Source organism: Rana temporaria, chromosome 9 (genome assembly GCF_905171775.1).
Source record: "Rana temporaria chromosome 9, aRanTem1.1, whole genome shotgun sequence".
Classification (NCBI taxonomy): domain Eukaryota; kingdom Metazoa; phylum Chordata; class Amphibia; order Anura; family Ranidae; genus Rana; species Rana temporaria.
Genome location: NC_053497.1, coordinates 122,241,376 through 122,264,291, shown reverse-complemented (window position 1 = coordinate 122,264,291; position 22,916 = coordinate 122,241,376). Strand labels below are relative to the sequence as shown.

General features: G+C 44.9%; 1 protein-coding gene across 4 annotated transcripts in view; it reads right to left on the bottom strand.

The window, feature by feature from the left end:
- The window catches only part of SYN1 (synapsin I), a 185,343-nt gene that overhangs the window by 122,726 nt on the left and 39,701 nt on the right, over positions 1-22,916 (bottom strand). For all 4 annotated transcript variants that reach the window (XM_040324370.1, XM_040324372.1, XM_040324371.1 and 1 more), the window contains exons 2-3: positions 18,932-18,989; positions 6,065-6,156 (exon numbers count right to left, since the gene is read on the bottom strand). In XM_040324370.1, the coding sequence (XP_040180304.1) occupies positions 6,065-6,156; positions 18,932-18,989 (150 nt within the window). The remainder of the gene's footprint in view (positions 1-6,064; positions 6,157-18,931; positions 18,990-22,916) is intronic.

Genomic DNA, 22,916 nt, shown 5'->3' with positions numbered 1-22,916 from the left:
CCGCCCACCAGCAGCAGCCCATTGTGTAGACTCGGCTTGGGATCCAAAGGAGCTGGGTCAGGAAGAACCATTGGGCACCCCTTACGAAGCCCTCATGGTACAATCTGTTATTACGGACAACAGGGAACACCATTGTCAGCTGGTCATGGGCGACAGCCCTGAGCCGGAGGGGCCCTGGAGGGAGCTGGGCAGAAAGAGGCACCGCCGGCCACCCTTCAAGAAGAAGAGGTCCTGGAAGCCGTATAACAAGCTGACCTGGGAGGAGAAGAAGCGACTGGAGGAGAGGGAGTCGCAGCGGGCGTCCCAGATGCGTGCCGAGATGTTCGCCAAGGGCCCACCGGTGGCCCCTTACACCACCACCCAGTTCCTGATGATGAAGGACCACGTGGAGAGCCTGCAGGACATGAGCAAGCAGGAGCTGATCCGTGAGTACATAGAGCTGGAGGAGTGCATAAGCCGCATGGAGGAGGAGAACAACCACCTGAGGTCACAGCAGGCTGACCCCCCCAGGCTCCATGAACTGGAGATGGAGCTGGAGAAGCTCCAAGAGGAGAACCGGCGGCTGCGGAGGGAGCAGGGGGTGGCTGACCTTATGGGGCTCTGAGTCCCCTCTCTCCCCCCCCCCCCCCGGACTCTGAGCACCAGTGCTACAACAAATATAACTTTTTCTTTTTATGAATCTCCTGGGATTGTCACTTCAGAGCCATAACCTGCCCCCTCCCATAGCGGGACACCTAGACGGCGGCGCACAGACCCATTCGCTGTCTTCACACTGACTTCTGGTGACTTTGCAGATCGCACAAAGACTTGGGGACTGACCGGCGTGTGATCTGATGACCCGGTGACATACCTGAGTCTGAAGCAGTTGCCAAGGGAGGTCAGTCATGCCAAACGGAGTTAACCTCTGACTAATAGCTCTGAACCCGTCAACCCTACTGGACCAGGGAAGGTCCAACCGGGTTTGCCGGAGCAGGGAGCAAAAGGGGGGCCATTGTGATACATTTGCCTCTGCTCCCTGCTAGCCAGGTTATTGATGTGCTAATGTCCCCTCACTATTTCTAAAGGTTAATTGATCTATTGTGTTGTGTGAAGGAGAGCTGGGTTTAAGTGGCTTGTGTTAATTATTCTGATTGCTTCATTGTGGTAATTATCTCTCTATATGCGGGGTCGAGCGGTCTGGTTGATGTATTCAGTACAGCTAGTGCTCAGCGTCATTGATGTCATTGTCTAAAGAAAATGTGTTTCAGCATCGGCCCCGTCGTGTCTACCTATAATCTGTATGGAAGCCCCAGTGTGAGGGGGGCGGAGATTTGTCATTGTAACAGTTTTGGAAATGACATATAAGCTGTGTGTTATAACATTAAAGTCTGTGTTGTTCAAGCAGTAAGCTGGTCTCATGTGTGGCTTTCTGGGCGATTCCAGGGATATCCCTCCTCGTGGAATATTGGGGTGATTTTCGTTATGGGAAGAAGGGAACGTTGACGGGGATATCATACCGATACCGTCACACTCTGTTTTTAACGCACACTGTTAGACAGGTGAATTTGGTTGGTTGCTGATTGGTCGGTAAGTTTGAGCCTGGATATTCCATGTATTTGTATGTATATGCGCCCTTTCCAGCGCTCCTTATTGTATAGACCAGTCATAGGTAGGGGCAGTGACTTTTGTTTGTCAACTTCTCCAGGATGGCAAATCAGAATGTGTCATTGCCAGAAGGTTTGCCGTGTCTCCCAGCACAGTCTCAAGAGCATGGAGGAGATTCCAGGAGACAGGCAGTTACTCTAGGAGAGCTGGACAGAGCCGTAGAAGGTCCTTAACCCATCAGCAGGACTGGCATGGAGGAGCTCAGCTATGAGGAAAGATTAGAGGAACTGAATTTATTCACTCTTGAGAAGAGGAGAATAAGGGGGGGATATGATCAACATGTACAAATATATAAGAGGTCCATACAGTGAACTTGGTGTTGAGTTATTCACTTTACGGTCAACACTGAGGACAAGGGGGCACTCTTTACGTCTAGAGGAAAAGAGATTTCACCTCCAAATACGGAAAGGTTTTTTCACAGTAAGAGCTGTGAAAATGTGGAACAGACTCCCTCCAGAGGTGGTTCTGGCCAGCTCAGTAGATTGCTTTAAGAAAGGCCTGGATTTTTTCCTAAATGTACAGAATATAACTGAGTACTAAGATTTGTAGGTAAAGTTGATCCAGGGTAAATCCGATTGCCTCTCGGGGGATCAGGAAATAATTTTTTCCCCTGCTGTAGCAAATTGGATCATGCTCTGCTGGGGTTTTTTGCCTTCCTCTGGATCAACTGTGGGTATGGAGTTGGGTGTATAGGATTTTACTGTGTTTTTTATTTTGTTTTTTTATTTTTTGTGGTTGAACTGGATGGACCTGTGTCTTTTTTCAACCTGACTAACTATGTAACTATGTAACTATGTATCTGCTCCTTTGTGCAAGGAGGAACAGGATGAGCACTGCCAGAGCCCTACAAAATGACCTCCAGCAGGCCACTGGTGTGAATGTCTCTGACCAAACAATCAGAAACAGACTTCATGGGGGTGGCCTGAGGGCCCGACGTCCTCTAGTGTGCTCTGTGCTTACTGCCGGACACTGTGGAGCTCGATTGGCATTTTCTATTGAACACCAAAATTGGCAGGTCCACCAATGGTGCCCCATGCTTTTCACAGAAGACAGCAGGTTCACCCTGAGCATATGTGACAGGCGTGAAAGGGTCTGGAGAAGCAGCGGAGAACTTTATGCTGCCTGTAACATCATTCAGCATGACTGGTTTGGTGATGGGTCAGTGATGGTCTGGGGAGGCATATCCATGGAGGGGTGCACAGACCTCTACAGGCTACACAATGGCACCCTGACTGCTATTAGTCAGACCCTACGCTGGTACAGTGGGTCCTGGGTTCCTCCAGGTGCACGACAATGCCCGGCCTCATGTGGCGAGAGCATGCAGCCAGTTCCTGGAGGATGAAGAAACTGATACCATTGAATGGCCCCCACGCTCACCTAACCTAAATCCAAAAGAACTCCTCTGGGACATGTCTCGGTCCATCTGGTGCTGCCCGGTTGCACCTCAGTCTGTTCAGGAGCTCAGTGATGCTCTGGTCCAGATCTGGGAGGAAATACCCCAGGACACTATCCGTCATCTCATTAGGAGCATGCCCTGATGTTGTCAGGCATGCATACAAGCACTTGGGGGGGGGCCATACAAACTGCTGAGGACCATTTTGAGTTGTTGCAATGAAATTTCAGCAAAATGGACTAGCTTGCTGCATAATTTTTTCACTTTGAATTTCGGGGTGTCTTTGAATTCAGCCCTTTGTAGATGGATAATTTTAATTTCCATCAAATGATGTGCCATCCTTTCATTCCCAACACATTACCCAGTCCATAAAAGTATAGATATCTAGCATGAGATTTTTTGAGATCTGATATGTTTTCAAAGTGTTCCTTTAATTTTTTGGAGCAGTGTATATATATATATATATATATATATATATATATATATATATATATATATATATTGTAAGGGGTTAGCTCGGTAGCGGGGTGTGTGACCCCTTGGATGGGTTCACTACACACTGAATTTATACAGACAGGCAGTCGAAGACCGTTGAAAACAAAGATTTTGGTTTATTCTTCCATCTTGCTGGAAACAAGTGCAAGCATCCAAAACAGCATAAACAAAATCAAACATAAAATAAACCCTGGCCACTTGGGGAGTCTATCTTCACCACACAGGAACCTATCTAATGAAGTCTGGCACAACCTAGTGCTGGGCAGACACTGCTGGTCATACAGCAGAAAAACAATAGTCTTTTGATTTTTATCACACAGACAAATCAATTTTCTCCTCACCTCCTCAGAAGACTTTCAGCTACTGCTCTCTTTCACTCAGAAAGCCTCAGGATGCAGCAATTCAGTGCTAATCCTCTGGATTACTTATAGAGGCCTTAATTGCCTCATTCTGAACAGCTGAAGTTTTACAACGCCCTTAGACCTTTTCTGGCCACTTTTGCAGCCGACGCCTAATAACAATTGGTGTATTGTCTAAACAAGGCAGCAATGTAGGTCTCGTCTGTGACAACACCCACAGATTTACCTGACTTCCTGTCACATAATATATATATATACATTTTTATTTATATATACAGTACAGACCAAAGGTTTGGACACACCTTCTCATTCAAAGAGTTTTCTTTGTTTTCATGACTATGAAAATTGTAGATTCACACTGAAGGCATCAAAACTAAAGATAAAAATAAATAAAATATATTTCATATTCTAGGTTCTTCAAAGTAGCCACCTTTTGCTTTGATTACTGCTTCGCACACTCTTGGCATTCTCTTGATGAGCTTCAAGAGGTAGTCACCTGGTGCAGCACCCCATCACTCTCCTTCTTGGTCAAATAGCCCTTACACAGCCTGGAGGTGTGTTTGGGGTCATTGTCCTGTTAAAAAATAAATGATGGTCCAACTAAACGCAAACCGGATGGAATAGCATGCCGCTGCAAGATGCTGTGGTAGCCATGCTGGTTCAGTATGCCTTCAATGCCCAACAGTGTCACCAGCAAAGCACCTCCACACCATCACACCTCCTCCTCCATGCTTCACGGTGGGAACCAGGCATGTAGAGTCCATCTGTTCACCTTTTCTGTGTCGCACAAAGACACGGGGGTTGGAACCAAAGATCTCAAGTTTGGACTCATCAGACCAAAGCACAGATTTCTAATGTCCATTCCTTGTGTTCTTTAGCCCAAACAAGTCTCTTCTGCTTGTTGCCTTTCTTTAGCAGTGGTTTCCTAGCAGATATTCTACCATGAAGGTCTGATTCACACAGTCTCCTCTTAACAGTTCTAGAGATGTGTCTGCTGCAAAAGGTGGCTACTTTGAAGAACCTAGAATATGAAATATATTTTGTTTGTTGTGTTTCACACTTATTTGTTATGTAAAATTCCACATGTGTTAATTCATAGTTTTGATGCCTTCAGTGTGGATCTACAATTTTCATAGTCATGAAAATAAAGAAAACTCTTTGATTGAATAGGTGTGTCCAAACTTTTGGTCTGTACTGTATGTGTATGTGAAGGACTTTTTGCCTACATGCTTCAGTTTAATTCTCCCTGCTAGTTTAATGCTGTGTGTGTTAGAGGTAAAAGGTGATTTCATGTGTGACTCATTCCTCTGCCTAACAGACTGTTGAAATGTTAATGTCCCACCCCCAGCCAGCTCTCTATTTTAAAGGGTAATTGATCTATTGTGTGTGTGAAGAAGACCTGTGTTTACCCTTAAGAAATGTGTCTACAGGGTCGGCTCCAAAGTGTCTGCCTATAATCTGTATGGGAGCCCCCACCGTGTGAGGGGGGGGGCGGAGATTGTCATTGTAACAGTTTGTAACTACATATAAGCTAGGTGTTGTACCATTAAAGTGTCTCTTGTTCCAGCAGTAAGCTTGGCTCATGTGTGGATTATTGGACGATCCCAGGAATATTCCTCCTCGTGGAATATTGGGTGATTTTCTTTGATGGGAAGAAGGGAATGTTTGACGGGGATATCATTCTACTACCGTCACAGTGTATATATATATATATATATACATATATATCTAGCCCTATGTGATTTCATATCTGTCTTATCATATATAATACGCTCTTCAAATGTGCTTTAAAATGCATGGTTTTCCTTTTTATGAACAAGAAAATAATGACGTTATGATGTTGGGCTGGTATAATAATGCTATCAGGCTGGTTTGAAATAATTTCCAGGGCTGGTTTTTATTCCCAGTCAGGCCCTGGCCCTGTTTACCTACAAAATATACCATATGGTATGGAGGAGCAAATGACTTTCTCCCACCATGTTGGATGTGTGAGTGACAATTTATCAGACCTTATCACTGTCTCATAGGGGTGGCAAGAGAGTCTGTAGCCCTGTGCAATCTCCAAACAAAAACAATTGTAGATTACACAGAACATCTCCTACTTCTGTTGGTGAACAAAATGAAGTGAAAGTAAAAGGAAGGCATGTATAAGTAGTCCTATTATATGACTCACCTCATCACCTTCATGCCATTTCTCATGACCTCCAGATCCACAGAGAATGTTCCATTGGAGTGTGCCACCAGGTTTAGATCACAGAATTCAGCCTAAAAATCGAATATAAGAAAGACACTTATAATCTAGAAAGGATAGTATAAAGAAAACTAGGATTGGGACTTTAAATGAGGCATACAGTATAATCTAGAAAGGATAGTGTACAGAAAAGATTTGTAAAACATTTGGCTTATTGTAAAAAAAAAAAAAAAATTGAAATATAATCCTGATATTTGCAAGCAACTCCAACAGTCTGCGGTAATCTGATCTTTGAAGACTTTTGCCGTTTAGTAAACACACTGCTCAAAAAATGAAAGAAACTATTTTATCTGCTTACCCTTCTCCACTCGGAATACTTACACATTGCAACTTCCCCCCGGAGCAAGGTCTGTCTGTGTCCAGAGGAGGAGGATGTGGGGAACCCCCCAGGCAGTGGTGTTGCTATGGCGGTGTGTGTGTGTGGGGGGGGGGACACTCCGCCAGAGGGGTGACACCATCCAGGAAGCAGTTGTAGTGACGGGTGCTGTGGAGCCCCTCACCCCCATCAGTGAAGCAGTGACAGCACACTGCTTCTTAGCTGAAGAGAACTCAGCAGTGGCACTGTGACAGGGGAAAGGCGAGCTGCAGGCTGTTAGAAGGTTTCCTCCTTTTACCCCCTCCCTTTTTCCTGTCAGTCGCGCAGGATAAGAGAAAGTGCTCTTTTCAGATTCGCCACCCAGCTTCCTGCCTGTTTTTTTCCCCTCCCAATTGGCCACAGCGGAGGCCAATCAAAAGAGACTAGGGGAGCATCATGGGACATGTAGTCCCAGAATATTGGCAGCCCCATTGTTCTCCAGAGTGAGCCGGCTACGTCCCCCAGTATACACTCTGCTGGTGGAAGAAAGAGATCCTGGGAACAAGCTGAGGGATTACGTGCTACATTGTAGCAGCCAGTTACAGGAGACAGGAAAAAGAAAGAGGACTGTGCTGGGGGTGGCCAGAGAAAGTGTGACGCTGCCCAGCACCACCAGAGAGAGCGCTACGCTGTCCAGCACCACCAGAGAGGGCTACGCTGCCCAGCACCACCAGAGAGTGCTACGCTACCCAGCACTACCAGAGAGAGCGCCCCCCTGCCCAGCACCACTAAAAAGTGTTATGCTGCCCAAGCACTACCAGAGGAGCGCCACGCTGCCCAGCACTACCAGAGAGATCGCCATGCTGCCCAGCACCACCATAGAGCGTCACACTGCCCAGCACCACCAGAGAGAGCGCCACGCTGCAAAGCACTACCAAAGAGAGCATCACGCCTCCCAGCACCACCAGAGAGCACCCCGACTCCTAGCACCACCAGAGAGCATCACGCTGCCCAGCATAACCAGAGAGCACCGCACTGCTTAGCACCACCAGAGAGCATCATGCTGCCCAGCACCACCAGAAAGAGCGTCACACTGCCCAGCACCACCAGAGAGCACCACGCTACCCAGCACCACCAGAGAGAGCGCTACATAACACAGAGCGAATATCTAGCTGGAGGGATCACTGCTGCTGTTTTGTTGGGTCTGGTAAGAGGGCCTGTCAGCCATTATGCATTACTGATCCTAGGGACTGGGGGGGGGGGGTGACACCATGTTTTACCACACAAGGTGACATCCGAACTTCCCACAGCGTCCCTCTTAGCATAGTGAGTGGAGACGGACCTGTCATCCGCCTGCTTAGCGGGGATCAATGGAGCGATCCCCGCTGAGCTAGCAGTGTCCATCAAAACGGATCGACTCCATGTGAAAGGGGTCTTACAGTGTCATCTCATGAGATGCTTTATGTTTAGGGGCAGAGCAGGGTAGGGGTTGGGTGGGGCAAGTAACTCTTAAGGCCTGGCTAGTGGCTCAGGACTTGAAATGTTGAGCCCTGCATTGTACATTCACATCAGTCCCTGCCCTCAAGGAGCTTACAAGTAGGCACTTGGTACCCACTTTTAATGTACAGAAAGGAGGAGGTTGTGATCTAAGAGGAAAAGGTGGAGCCTAAAGAGGAAGGGGTGTGGCCATAAAACGAAGGGGTGGGTCATATTTAATTAGGAGGTTCACGAGTTTAGTCAGGCCTAGGGCAGCACAAAACCTAAATAGACCAATGACTGTAGGTGTTCACTGAATGCAATGCAGGAATAAACTATACTGTAGACTGGTTTCTAGTAGTTAAAGATTCATATTTTTTCATGTTTTTTTCCTCTGATCGTTTATGATCTCAGTGATAGGAATGTCAAATCTGGCACAGGTTATTTTTTAGGGAGCTGTATGAAGCACAAATGAAGAACTGTGAGGGGACTGTAAAAAGCAGTAATCTCAAGCAGTCATGTGCACAGGGTTTCCAGTCTATGACGGTCTCCTGGAGCATGTCCTTAATTTCCAAAACTTCTATCGCCGGTCTGCGGCTTCTGGCCAACTATTGTAGTATGCCCATATTCTTTGACCACCTCCTTTTGCATTTCTGTAGTCTATGGCAGTCTCCAGTACCATCAAATTACACAAAAATGTTTTCTGCATCAGTTCTGAAAATATTTTTTTGTTTAAGTAATCTGTCCACCACTGTCAAGTAAGCTTATAAACGGGCCTTAATGTGCCTAATTGCGGCATGTAAACAGGCCTCAATGTGCCTAGTTGGGGAACCACTAGTAGCACTCGCTAATGCCTCCACTTAATCATCGTTAAGGCAGCACTTCTAGTAGCAAACATGCTATACTTGCCCAATTCCTGTACATTTCTGTACATTTCTCTTTGTTATGGCACACACTTTATATTGGGCTCCTCTGTAACTTTTCCCAATGGATGCAGTAATTCTGAGTGGGTACCACTGAGCCTTTACCATACTCCACCAGCACAGCACGACATGTCACCCCACTCCCTGACACAAGAGATCATCTCCCGGCATGTTCCCAAACTTCTCCACTCCTGAGGCCTCTCGCTCTCTCCGCTTCTGTGACACCACTGACTAGTTACATGGGATACCCTGTACTGTGATATTGGTTCCTGTATGTGGAGCACCGATTGCTAAGGAGGTGGCTAAGCTTGCAAACTTCCCCACTACCAGGGCCTTTTGTCACCTGTGCCATGTAACCATGACTTCCACTGGGTATAGCCAAAAAACTTCATCTGCATTTGTCCACTTTACAGGCTATAGCTAAATATACAATTAAATCACATACATGGAAGCTGATATTTAAACAGCTCTACCAGACAGTACAGTCTGACAGACCTGACTTTTCAGCCTGGTCACCTCCCAGCCTCAATCCTGTTATCTGGACACTGCTTTTTGCGTGAACAACAGTAAACATAGGTGAACACCGTGATTTTACTATTTATTTTCAACATTATTCCGGACCAGAGGTCTTCAAACTTTCTAAACAAAGGGCCAGTTTACTGTCCTTCAGACTTTAGGGGAGGCGGGACTGGTCCCCAGCATCAGTTGGAGTAAACAATGTCCCATCTTGATCTTTGGTGACGTCAGTGAGAGTAAATGTGCCCCATCATTGATATCATTGGACCTCGTTGTTGGTGTCATTAGGAGGAACTGTGCCCCAATGTTATCTTCTGTTATCTTTCAAGTCTGAAAAAAACAGTCCCAACATACCTAAGAGAATTACTGAAGGGAGCTACAGTATATTGGTTGCCATGTTGCAACAAAAGTTACTTGACTTCACACACAAATGAGAGCAATGATGTCCACTTCATCAGATAGAACAGTAAAGATTTAGTGCACCGATAGCTGCTAGCCCCATATGGGCTCACAGCACAGAATTATGTTGATACCTTGACATAACCCCTAATGTCAGGCTTGGTGAACACAGCCAGTATTTCTTTAATATTAGCGTAAACAGCAGAGAAACGTACAGTCATTAACGTTAGTGTAAATGTGTCTTAAATAGCTTCCTACTAATGTGTCGGTCCACATTAATATTCCCACATTTATCCACTAAATGTGCTCATTAATGGGAGCCGATATGCAAAGGGAATTCCCCTATTAGGGCTGGCGGTCATTTGGCTTGTTTTAATGACATAAGTACAGATGGAGAAATGTATAAAGATATTTAAGTAAAAATATATTTAACATGCTTCAGATCAGTGTCAGGTAAAATTTTGAAGAAATCAAAAACAGACTATAACAGAGTTTTTCAAGGAGTAGGTAAGAATTAGAACATCTATCGTGTTTTTCCTGCTGTCTGTTTCCTCGCTGGGCAGATTTACTCTCTCTGTCCTGGAGACCCCTGACACTGGGAGAGAAAGTGACTGATGGGGTATTCACAATTTATTTTAAGTATACAGTTGTCACTAGATAGGAAATCTTCCAATGGAAACACCTGTTCTGGTAACATTTGTCTAGGAGGAAATTCTCACTTTGATGTAAGTAGGTGAAGAAATGTATTTTGCACGTAGCGGGTTAATGTCTGATGACTCAGGGATTAATAGTGTGTGCTGTGATGTGTCTTTCCCTGCATATGTCATTTACTGTATCTGTGGAGTTACCCCACACCGGGACCCTGGCATGGGTTTGAGTTGTTATATTTCACTTTGTGGAGACAATTATTTATTGGAAGGTATGAGAATCACAGCACAGCACAGCACAACACAGCACATAAGGAAAAGAAGGTGGAAGAGTGTTCTGTAACTGGATGTTGCACTGAATTAAAGGAGAAATAGGGCTGTTTTGGCTGTACTTCTCCAGTAGGTCGCAAGAGTGCACTTCATTCTGCACTCCTTTGACCTGCATTTCGCCGGCAGTGGGTGAAAGTCCGCTGTCAGGTGACGTCACTCAGCTGGTCAGGCTCTGGAGAGATCCCAAATTAAATGTCATAATCCATCCACATGCCTGGACTGGTGGTGGCTCAGCCTCTCAACACACTACTGAGAGACTGAGCCAGATGCTCCCACCCCTTCTACAGGGCAAGAGCACAGAGCTGGTGACTGACAGTCACTGACTCTCTGTTCACTGAGAACTGAGCGTTTAGTGGCCTTTGATCTCTCGGTCTTAGAGGTGGCAGGGGACAGATGCAGCATCAAACTGATGCTGCATCCACCTAGATGAGTATGGATGTCTGTTTTTTTTTAAATCCCAAACTTCTCCTTTAACACCTGTCCTGCTGGAAATACACTGGGTACACATGGACCAAAATTCATGCAGTACAGCAGAAACCAGCAAAATGTTGATCTGTGTGTAGCACTCTCTGTTCAATAGAAGCTGATTGTTAGACCAGTTTCTGTCAAACGTTACTGCTGGAAAACCGGCATTCGATCTGCTGCTGTAGCCAATGGCTGCAGCACTGGTCAGTGTACTCTGAAGGGGGAGGAGTCCACGCTGTCAGAATACAATCCCTGAATCCATATAGTGTGGATACATGTAGGAAGGTGCAGTCCAGCCTCCCCTCTGTAGATGGCGTTGTTTCAGCAGCCGCTGAGCAGAGGGAACAGAGGTTGGGGAGGAACTTTTGTTCCTCTGAAGCCTCCATAGGTAATATCAGAGGAGCAGCCATCTGATTGGACGCTGCTGCATTGAATGACCTCTGCAGCCATCTTTAGTGTAGGCAATGGTAATAAATAGACAATAGGCATATATGGATCTCTAATGGGTCAGCCTCGAACTTTCTTGACTCCCATTCTCTCCTCCTCCTTTTCCAACTCTATGTGCCGATAAAACTCCAGCTGATGTATCTCTTCTGGCTTGGAATGGTTACTACCTCTCCATAGCTGGTGAATAAAACCTCAAAACGAGTCACAATAGTGGAGGGAAGAGAAAAAGAAAAGAGGCCTCCAATAGTGCAATACCATAAAAATAATGTAGGTTTAAAAAGCTAAAATGATGGACTCTTACATGAAAGTATAAAAAAGTAGGCAAAACAATGAAAAACGGCGTTCTAGGCACCTTCTCACATCAAGTCGGGTCTTGACATTTTCACATTTTATTCATTTTCTCTGCCCTCCGCCCTGTGCTATTTATAAGAGGGACGATGGCTCTGCTCATGGGTCCGCAGCCTTCATGGGAAGAACAGGGATGTCAAGCCAAAATATGTAATCACCAGCTACAAAAGAGCACATTAATAGGAACTCTATCACTTATGGACTCCCACCTTTGGGAAGGTATGCAGCGGGTAGACTGGAGTTAATTAGTTAGTTGGGGAGAAACGGTGATTTTGCATTATTGGACTATATTGCCAAAAAGGTCCAGTACAGTTTATCACCTGTTTTAAGTCTGGTCTGAAATTATTCAATGCATTTATTTATGCAATTATTTATGGATGAAGGTACATGGCGTATTAGAAGAACAGGGTCTGTAAAGCACACATACGGTGAAGACTAAAAATAAAAAGGTCACCATGAAAGGTTAACTCAAAGGAGGAGTTGGCAGAAGTAATGTAGTTGGTACAGGTAACCATGAACTGGTGGGAATGTAATAGCAGCTAGACAGAGAGAAGTGGTATCAGGCATTGTTGACGGGTCCTCTGGTATCAAAGGGGTTGGTGCTCTGACTTCCTCCCTAGCAGTTGATGTCCTTAGCACAATCAGGGCCAAACCCATGCTACAGAAACCCCATGGTCCTAGCCACAAGTACACATAAGGTCAGTACTCCGCGGGACCCTATACTGTCATGGAGAGTGGGGTGGCAGAGGAAAGTTGGACTGGAGGAGCAGGACACAAACTTAGCGGTATTCCCCTCTAAATGCTACATTCTGGAAGGCAAACTGTGCAGTAAAATGGGACAGACTGGTTCACAGAAGGAATCTGTATGTTGCTACATAGCTGCACAAGGTGTACGTCTCACTTCTAATTAAGGGTTCCGCCTTAATGTTGATCTTCACAAGACCGCAGCCCCACCTGCATCTGGGCATTAGTGAGCATGTGCATGAGAGAGATACTTCCATGTGCAGAGTGAGTTGGCCCCGGAACCAAACTGGTCGGTCTGATAAATGCCGATTGATCAGCGCTGCAGGCAACAGGCTGCAGCACTGATCGGTGTATTCTGACAGCATGTTAGTCTTCCCGGCATTCCCGCTGTCAGAATACAACAGCTCAGTGGGGAGAATTTCCCCATCCACCTCATGTATGGTCAACTTTAGAGTTATGGAATACAATGGTTTTCAGCCTTCCCCCTCTCAGCCTGCTGATTTGAAAATGAAGGAGCAGCAACACACCGTTAAGATATCAACTTCTCAGCCGTGCTCCCTATCAGTATATGTGCATGTAGAACAGCCTGCTTGGCTCCTAGTACTGCCCCTTCCTCTACCAGTCTAAAGCTGGCTATACATGGAAATTCCGGTCAGTAGGGACCAACTGAATTTTAATCAATTTTCAGGCAGGGAGGTTGCACAGAAGGCAGTCTACTGATTGACTTCTGTAAACCAGTCCTGTTGGACTTTCTCTGGTCCATCAACTCCACCAGCTACAGCCAACATCCCTGATCAGTATATTCTAATGGCAGGGAAGTCTCCCCACTGTCAGAATACAATAGCTCAATGGGAAGCATTCCCCCATCCACATCCAGTGTGCGGATGAGGGATTTGAGTCTTTTTTTTTATTATTGTTCAACACGCTGACTGACTCATCTATGGGCTGCCTAAGTGCTGCTTATCGAAATGACTCATCTATCATCTGTCCAAATGCTGCTATACAGGGGGTGAGACAATGCTGATCTCAGGACAGATTTACATTCAGAAACTTTGTTAGTTGTATTTAAAAACAAATTTCATTATTTTTAAAGGAATACACAACTGCAAAAAAAATGGTGGTTTACATCTGCCTTGAGGGTAGCTTTAAAAACCACAACAAATGTCAGTGCAAAGAAGATAATAAATACTTTCCAGACCTGTTACAGGACACAATAGTGATGTAGGGAGGGAGAAAGGGGACCAGAAGTATGATACTCCCAGAAATGTCACTTTATAAGGAGATTTTCCTTCAGTACGGTGGCATGGACAGTGGGAGAAGAATTTACATTGGGCCATATTCTCAAAGAATTACGCCGGCGTATCAGCAGATACGCCAACGTAAGTCCGATTCTAAGGCCGTCCTATGTTTAAAGCGGTGGTTCACCCTTAGAGGGCACTTTTCAGCCTTAGATTCCTGCTCGTTTTTGTCTAGGGGAATCGGCTATTTGTTTTAAAATATGAGCAGTACTTACCCGTTTACGAGATGCATCCTCTCCGTCGCTTCCGGGTATGGGCTGCGGGAATGGGCGTTCCTTCTTGATTGACAGTCTTCCGAGAGGCTTCCGACGGTCGCATCCATCGCGTCACGATTTTCCGAAAGAAGCCGAACGTCGGTGCGCAGGCGCAGTATAGAGCCGCACCGACGTTCGGCTTCTTTCGGCTACGAGTGACGCGATGGATGCGACCGTCGGAAGCCTCTCGGAAGCCTGTCAATCAAGAAGGAATGCCCGCTCCCGAAGACCCATACCCGGAAGCGACGGAAGAAGATGCAGCTCGAAAACGGGTAAGTACGGATCATATTTTAATACAAATAGCCGATTCCCCTAGACCAAACGAGCAGGAATCTAAGGGGAAAAATTTAATAAATGGGTGAACTCCCGCTTTAAGTGTATTCTCAAACTGAGATACACTTAAACATGCCTAAGATAAGACGGCCAGCGCCGTTGTATATTAGGCTGCAATATCTACGCTGACCGCTAGGTGGCGTTTCCTTTGCGGTCAGCGTAGAATATGCAAATGACTAGTCACGCCGATTCACGAACGTACGCTTGCCCGTCGTAGTGTTTTTACGTCGTTTCCGTAAGCGATACGCGACGTAAAGATAAACATGCCCCCTAGGTGGCGTACTCAATGTTAAGTATGGCCGTCGTTCCCGCGTCGCAATTTGAAAATTTAACGTCGTTTGCGTAAGTCGTTTGTGAATGGCGCTGGACGCCATTTACATTACCGTCAAAACAAATTACGTCCGTGCGACGTCATTTAGCGCAATGCACGTCGGGTAATTTACCCGACGGAGCATGCGCAGTACGATCGGCGCGGGAGCGCGCCTAATTTAAATCATCTACGCCCCCTACCAGGATCATTTGAATTAGGAGTGCTTCCGCGGGTGGACTTTACGCTACGCCGCCGCAAGTTTACAGGTAAGTGGTTTGGGAATCAGGCCCTTGCCCGTTAAACTTGCGGCGGAGTAACGTAAACGAGATACGTTACACCGCCGGATATGTACGAGAATCTGGCCCTATGTTTCTTGCAGGGAAACTTACATGCAGGCAGACTATTTATTGCAGACATGTAACTTCTCTGCTACAAAACATACCTACTCACAGTCTTCTGTGGCATGTAAACTCAGAATGGTCCCTGTGTGCCGGGATAACTGACTGCTGCACATGTGCAAAGAGCCCGGGGAAATGATGCTGGTGCTGACAAGGGACCCTTCGTAAGTTTGCAGACTTTGGATTATTAGAGAGAAGGTAAACATCCAGAGTTTTGTTCCACTTTAAGTGACAGAGAAAGGCAGGCCATAGACGGTGCGCATTTCGTACAATTTCCCCATCAATACAGACAGTATTGACAGGGGAATGCCACCTGCAGAGACATTGTCTTCTCCCAGCGGAGTGAAGACAGTGATTATCGCTAAGGTCTATAGTAGCCTCTTGTGATAATCGCAAGCAAATCCAACAGGTTGGTTGTACCCAAGTTGATCGATCAGCTTTGTAAATTCAGCCTAATGGTTCGAATCTCGGCCGGTTCCTGCTGAACCAGCCAAGATTTGAACCGTGTATGGCCAGCCTAAGTTTAACCTTGCAGTTGGGGGGGAGGGGGTTAAAACAAGCACAAGTATGGATGGTAAAAACAAAGGCAGGTAGGTGCAGGTCTATATTTGCTGCAATGCTTTGCTTCGTAGCACAGCAAGAGTTATATGCCGACGCATTCAGCACACAGTACTGCCTGACGAGTGACCCATTTGAGTGAATACCCAGATAGCAAGGATAACTTTCCACAAATTCGTGGCAGTGTTAAACTGTGATGCCCCGTACACATGTGCGGGATTTCCAACGGGAAACGTTTCCGTCGGAAATCCCGAGGGGAAAGCCGAGAACCTGCTCGGTCAGTCTTTCCCCTACACACGGGCGGTTTTCCCGACATGCGATCCCGGCCGTGTTTATGTTCCATCGCAGTTTTTCCCATAGGAAAACTGCCAAAAAACGCCGGGCAAAAGTCCGCCTGGTTCTCTTTTTTTGTCTGGTGGTTTTTGGGCAGTTTTCCTGTTGGAAAAACTGCAAGGAGCATACACACGGCCGGGATTCCCGGCCAAAAGCTCTCCTCACAGTTTTTCCGTCGGGAAAACTGATCGTGTGTACGAGGCATAAGTTGTTTACTTTATGCACATTTTCACTGGCAAGTTGTACACTTGCAGAAGCACAAGTTTTGTTGCCACTTTTCCAATTTGAAGCAATTTGAAGCAAAGTCTGTAGCAAGAGCAAAGTTGCAGTGGTGAGTCAACAGCAACAACTCTGCAAGTCAGTGACCCCTGTGGGATGACTATTGCAAAACATAACTGAACCAGAACTTGCAGAATGTTTGCAAAGTAGGTTGATCTGGTGTCATATAATGTGGACTTGCTTGATGGTGTGGGTTTTTAGGGGTTAAAACAGGCAGTGAGAAGGCGACAAAGCACCTTACAGCCGCCTGTCAATCTTCCTCTGAAAATTGATCCACCCTAAAACCTCTTCATCTTTTTTTCCCCGCTGTTCTTTCCTTTTGTTTCCTTATCTTCCAGGCATTCTGTTTCTAAACCATTTACCCCTCTTCCTAAAAAATACACAAAAATCTTTATCTGATCCACCAACTATAAACACATAAAAGAAGATGGTAAAATTATCACAACCTGGCATAAGCTTTATGCATGTAACATAGTTACATAGTAGGTAAGGCTACTTTCACACTGAGGCGCTCTACAGGCGTTTTAGCGCTAACAATAGCACCTGCAATGCGCCTGTAAAGAGCCTCTACTGTCACTCCAGTATGAAAGCCCAAGTGCTTTCACACTGGGGCGGTGCGCTTGCGGGACGTTAACAAAAAGTCCTGCAAACAGCATCTTTGGGATGCTTTATGAGGGGTGTATACACCCCTCTTAAAGCACCCCACCCATTGAAATCAATGGGCAACGCTGCCTAAGCACCTGCAAAGTGAATCAGCAGCGGCGCATTGCGGGCACTATTAACCCCTTGATTGGCCGATAGCGGGGGTTAAAAGGACCATGCTAGCAGGCAAAAGGCGCCGCTAAAATTACGGCAAAGTGCCGCTAAAAATAGCATCGCTTTACTGCCGACGCCCACCCCCGCCCCAGTGTTAAAGTGCTCTTAGGTTGAATATGGACAATAGTCCATCCAGTTCAACCTGTGTAGGTGCATGTGTGTCAGTGTCTATAGATATTTACCATATCTCTGTATGTTGTGTTCCGATTTCACACCTGAGCGTTTTTACCATGTTTTTGTCGCGATTTTGTACAGGTCACCAATGTAAAATGCAGAAAAACGTGTGTAATCTGCCCGAAAGAAGGTTCTTTTTTTAGCTTAAGGTGTTTCAGGTGACAAAACACTTCGTACACATGACAATTTTTGAAATTGGTTGTGAAAAACAGCCGTGTGTGGGCTCCAGAGCAATTTTCTCGACGAGAAAAATGGCTGTTAAAAATTTAGAACCTGCTCTATTTTTTCTCGTTGTTTTTCACGTCTTGAAAAAACGGTCGTGTGTAGGCTTTAACGAGGGGGAAAAAACGTGCATGCTCAGAAGCAATTTATGAGATGGGAAATTAGCATAAGCTGCCCAAAGGGTGGGCCATTCGAATGGAACTTCCCCATTATAGTGCCGTTGTACGTGTTGTACATCACCACGCTTTGCTCAAGCATTTTTTTTCACGATCGTGTGTATGCAAGGCAGGCTTGAGAGGAATCACGTTGAGAAAAACGTTGTTTTTTTCCATGACATGAATAACGGTCGTGTGTACACGGCATTAGGTGTGAACAGATGCCATTGAAATGAATGGGATTTTGCTTGTTGGGTGTTTTTCAGGCGTTTTTTTGGGCATTTTTACAAGGGTTTTATGAGCTGAAAATGCTCAGGTGTGAATGCAGCCTAGATGCACATCCAAGAGTCTCTTAAAAATATCCATTACAATCACATTACAGTGTTGTTTTGTAGGGCATTACATATTATGTTTCAACCATCTAACAGTTATTGCTTTTCATATGCAGAGCCTTATGCCGCGTAAACACGCGACCGTTTTTCTTGACATGTAAAATGACATTTTTTTAAATGGTCATTAAAAACGATTGTGTGCCGACTCCAGAGCATTTTTCATGACGTAAAAAATGGGCATTAAAATTTTAGAACATGCTCTAATTTTTCACGTCGTGAAAAACGGTCGCGTGTAGGCTTTAACGACGTGAAAAAAACGTGCATGCTCAGAAGCAAGTTATGAGACGGGAGCACTCGTTCTGGTAAAACTAGCGTTTGTAATGGAGATAGCACATTCGTCACGCTATAACAGACTGAAAAGCACGAAGACTGAAAAGCGCGAATCGTCTCTCACCAAACTTTTACTAACACGCAATCAGCAAAAGCAGCCCAAAGGGTGGCGCCATCTGAATGGAACTTCCTCTTTATAGTGCCGTCGTACGTGTTGTACAAGCATTTTTTTTTCACGATCGTGTGTATGCAAGGCAGAATTACGTCGAAAAAAACTTTGTTTTTTCTAGAACATTAAAAATGGTCGTGTGTAGGCGGCATAAGAAAAAAAAAGCAAATCATGGAGAGAAAGCCCACAATGTATTAAATGAATAAAAAGATAACAGAATTTGTCTTTAATAACTCACTTGTTCCACTTTGATGTCAAACTCTGCGCCAATTTTCTTCCCTTTGAAAACCTTTACCCTGTGATTGAAAAAAAAATGCATTATCCATGTTTAATAGGGACATCATGAGCACTGAGATACAATTATAAATGAAAACCTAATGTTTGTAATAGTGACTGGATTTGTGCTTTCATTACAGCATCACCTGTCACACAGACATTTGAAAGCAAGCATGTGATTACAGAGGCTACGAAGCTGCAAATGACTGCTAGTCAGCGCTGCTAATGTAATAGAAGCAATCTTCCAAGTCCTGCACTAACAGCTTCCCTTTCAGTGCAGTAACCACAAGGGGTCACTCGCTTGGCACTGCCACCATTCACAGAACGCCTTATATTTTTTGGCAATGAATACAAGGTGTTCTCTGATTGGACAAGGTGGAGAGGTGAGGGGGCTGATCTCAAATCAGGGAACGCCCTGTATTCCTTAGGAAAAATGACAAAAGCATTCTGTGAAAGGTGGCATGCTGAGCAAATGACCCCCCCCCCCTCTATGGTTACTATGCACAAGGGAAGCCACTTTTCGCAGCACAGTGCCAGGAATAGCAGGGATCATGTTTTTTACTCTCTCCTTATCTATTCACATAAAGCCTTGTTGTTTTTTTTTTAAAGAATGCAAGGTGTTTTGTGAATGAACAAGGGTAGATTTACCGTCCTCTCTCCTTGTCCATTCATAGAGCACCTCATATCCTATGCAAAGAATACAAGAGTAAAAAACATGATAGACATGTGCATGATGGAAAACAAATGTGTTTAGTTTTGTATTGATTCGTTAATCTAGTTATTTTGTTTAGTTCAATTCGGTTGATTCGTTCAATTCGTATTCTGAATTTTCGAATTTTCTTCGAATAGAATGATTTTTTCGATTCAAAATGTTCAAACGGATACATTTTTAAATCAGTTGAATCGAACATGTTATATTTTTTTTATTTGATTACAGCAAAGTGAGCAAGAAAAATCTTCATCAAATGATTAGAATGACTCTTTAAATCACCTTTGGCTTAACAAAAACAGCATTATTTCAAAATGGTACTCTATTCACATACACAGTCTTTTCGTTCAGCATTATGGGGGTTTATTTACTAAAGGCAAATCCATTGTGCACTACAAGTACACTTGGAAGTGCAGTCGCTGTAGATCTATGGGGATGATCTAAAATAAAGGGGAAGCTCTGATGATTTCTATCATCCAATCATGTGCAAGGAGAAATGCTGTCTTTTAATGACCTTGCATGTCCCCCTTAGGCCTACAGCAACTGCACTTCCGAGTCGACGCTTCCCAGTCGATGCCTTGTATGGGGAAGCGCGTTGGGTGGAGTAGCAGTCTCTGACGTCACCACGCACCAGCTGTCTGGCTTGAGGTGCGGCTGTTTGAATCTTTTCATTGCTTTTGGATGTCAGTTTGATTGGAAGTCTGTAATAAATCTTTTAAATGGAAATACTGCACCATGAAGTGTCTTCTTCTTTTACCTGGTAAATATATCTCAAACGGAAGACACACAGGAGGATCTGCCAATGTTTTTTTATTAGGAATATAGCATAAATACAGCAGTCCGCTGCTTCAGGAGGGATATCGACTCTGGTGGAGTCCCAGGAGGAATGTCCATAGGTTGACTGAACCATTGCTGAGCCAGTTTGATCTCTATAACTTGAGATCCACCTTTCCCGGTAAACGGCCCTTCCTATCATTTAACAACGGAAAGAAATCCCAAGCCATAACCTGAATGTTTAAAATCACCTGTTGTATTTGAAACACTGTATGGACTTGAAAGTCAACACTGTTTATATTGGATTTTTTTTTTTTTTACGTGGTTGCGCAATTATGAACTTTTTATCATAAATTATGTGAGCAGACTGCATTTCCATTTTAAGGAACATTTATCCAAACCTAGCATACTAATCATTGGAGGTAATTTTGATTACATTTTGGTGTTTGCAAAAAAAAGTTCCACTTTTAACTGAAAGGTCAAGTGCAGTGGAAATAAAAATAAAAATCAGCACTAGGGAGATAACGTACACGTACAGTCAGCAGTGTGTGTCCCTTGTGCTGATGCCCCTTCTGTTGTGTGAAATCCTCCTCCATCAATGCCCACTCCATCAATCTTCTGGTGCAGTGGAGGTTAATAAAAAATGGTGGGAGCTGTCAGAGGCTCTCATCAAGAGTGCCCAACTATGCCCTTTCTGCCCAGCTCCTCCTTTAATGGAAGCCAGTACTACAGCCTCTATGGAAGAAAAGAGATCTATGAATAGAGGGGTGGGACCTGATCCACCCATGCTCAATTCATAGATCCTTTTTTATTCATAGAAGCTGTAGTGGGTGGGCATAGTCTGGCACTCTTGATGAGAGCCTCTGACAGCTCCCATTGTGTTTTTAACCCCTTCTGCACTGGTAGATTGCAGCGGGGAGGGGGGGAGGGTGTCGATGGAGGAGGATTTCACCTAACAGAAGAGGAATCAGCACAAGGGACACATCCTACTGACTGTAGGTTGTGTCCCTTGTGCTGATCTTTGTGTTTTTTTACAGTGTTATAATGCCAATGTTGGTCAAGTGTCTGTTCTTATTTAATTTCTGGTCTAAGAAGAGATGCCCTTTAAAAACCGTACAAGATGATCTTGTGCCTGTAACTGTAGGGTTATGTAAACCAGCTGTCCTATCTGCAGCCCATATTCCGAGCTTCTTGTATGAAAACTCCAAATTGTAATCAGATCAGTGACTCAGAGGCTGTGAATTATAGCCTGAGTTGTCCAAGGATTTACAGCAGAATTTCATTAGGTCCTCTGGAAGTATTGTTGGCTCAGTAATTGGCAGACACTGTGCAGATAAGCATATACACAGGCCTTTTCTGCAATGATCTACTGGCTTAGCGCTAATCAATAAACTGTAATAAAAACATGTGTCATGAAAAGTCTCTTATAGGGAAGACGTAATACATCGCGCCTGCCAAGAAGAGAACATGAGAATAAGCCATTAAACAGTAATATAGCGTCTTTACTGGTAACATCCACCCACAGGTGCTGGGGGAGCTAAGTGCTGTTACTGGTAAATAATCAATTGTTGTTATTCTCAAGGCTGGCAGAGGTGGAAGTTCTAGCATCCTTAGTGGACAGTTAATGCATCCTTATTTCACTGCCTTTATTCACCAAGATGTATTTTTGACTTATTTGTAATTGTTCTTCATATTTCGCTTACAACGGGAATAGCTTATTAATTTATTTTTGCTGACCTCCTCTCTCGCAGCCTACAGGAGGCTGATACCATACATAGGGTTCAATATTGAGTTGGCCCACCCTTTGCAGCTATAACAGCTTCATCTCCTCTGGGAAGGCTGTCCACAAAGCTTAGAAGTGTGTCTATGGTAATGTTTGACCATTCTTCCAGAAGCGCATTTGTGAGATCAGGCACTGATGTGGACGAGAAGGCCTGGCTCGCAGTCTCCGCTCTAATTCATCCCAAAGGTGTTCTAGCGGGTTTAGGACAGGTCTCTGTGCAGGCCAGTCAAGTTCCTCTACCCAAACTCCCTCACCCCTGTCTTTATGGATCTGGCTCTGTGCACTGGTGTGCAGCCATTTTGGAACAGGAAGGGGCCATCCCCAAACTGTTCCCACAAATTGTCCAAAACGTCTTGGTATGCTTCACTGGAACTAAGGGGCCAAGCCCAACCCTTGAAAGATAATCCCACACCATAATCCCCCCTCCACCAAATGATTTGGACCAGTGCACAAAGCAAGGTCCATAAAGACATCAATTAGCGAGTTTGGGGTGGAGGAACTTGACTGGCCTGCACAGTGTCCTGACCTCAACCCGATAGAACACCTTTGGGATGAATTAGAGCAGAGACTGTGAGCCAGGCCTTCTCGCCCACATCAATTACTGACCTCACAAATGCACTTCTGAAAGAATGGTCAAACATTCCCATAGACACACTCCTAAACCTTGTGGACAGCCTTCCC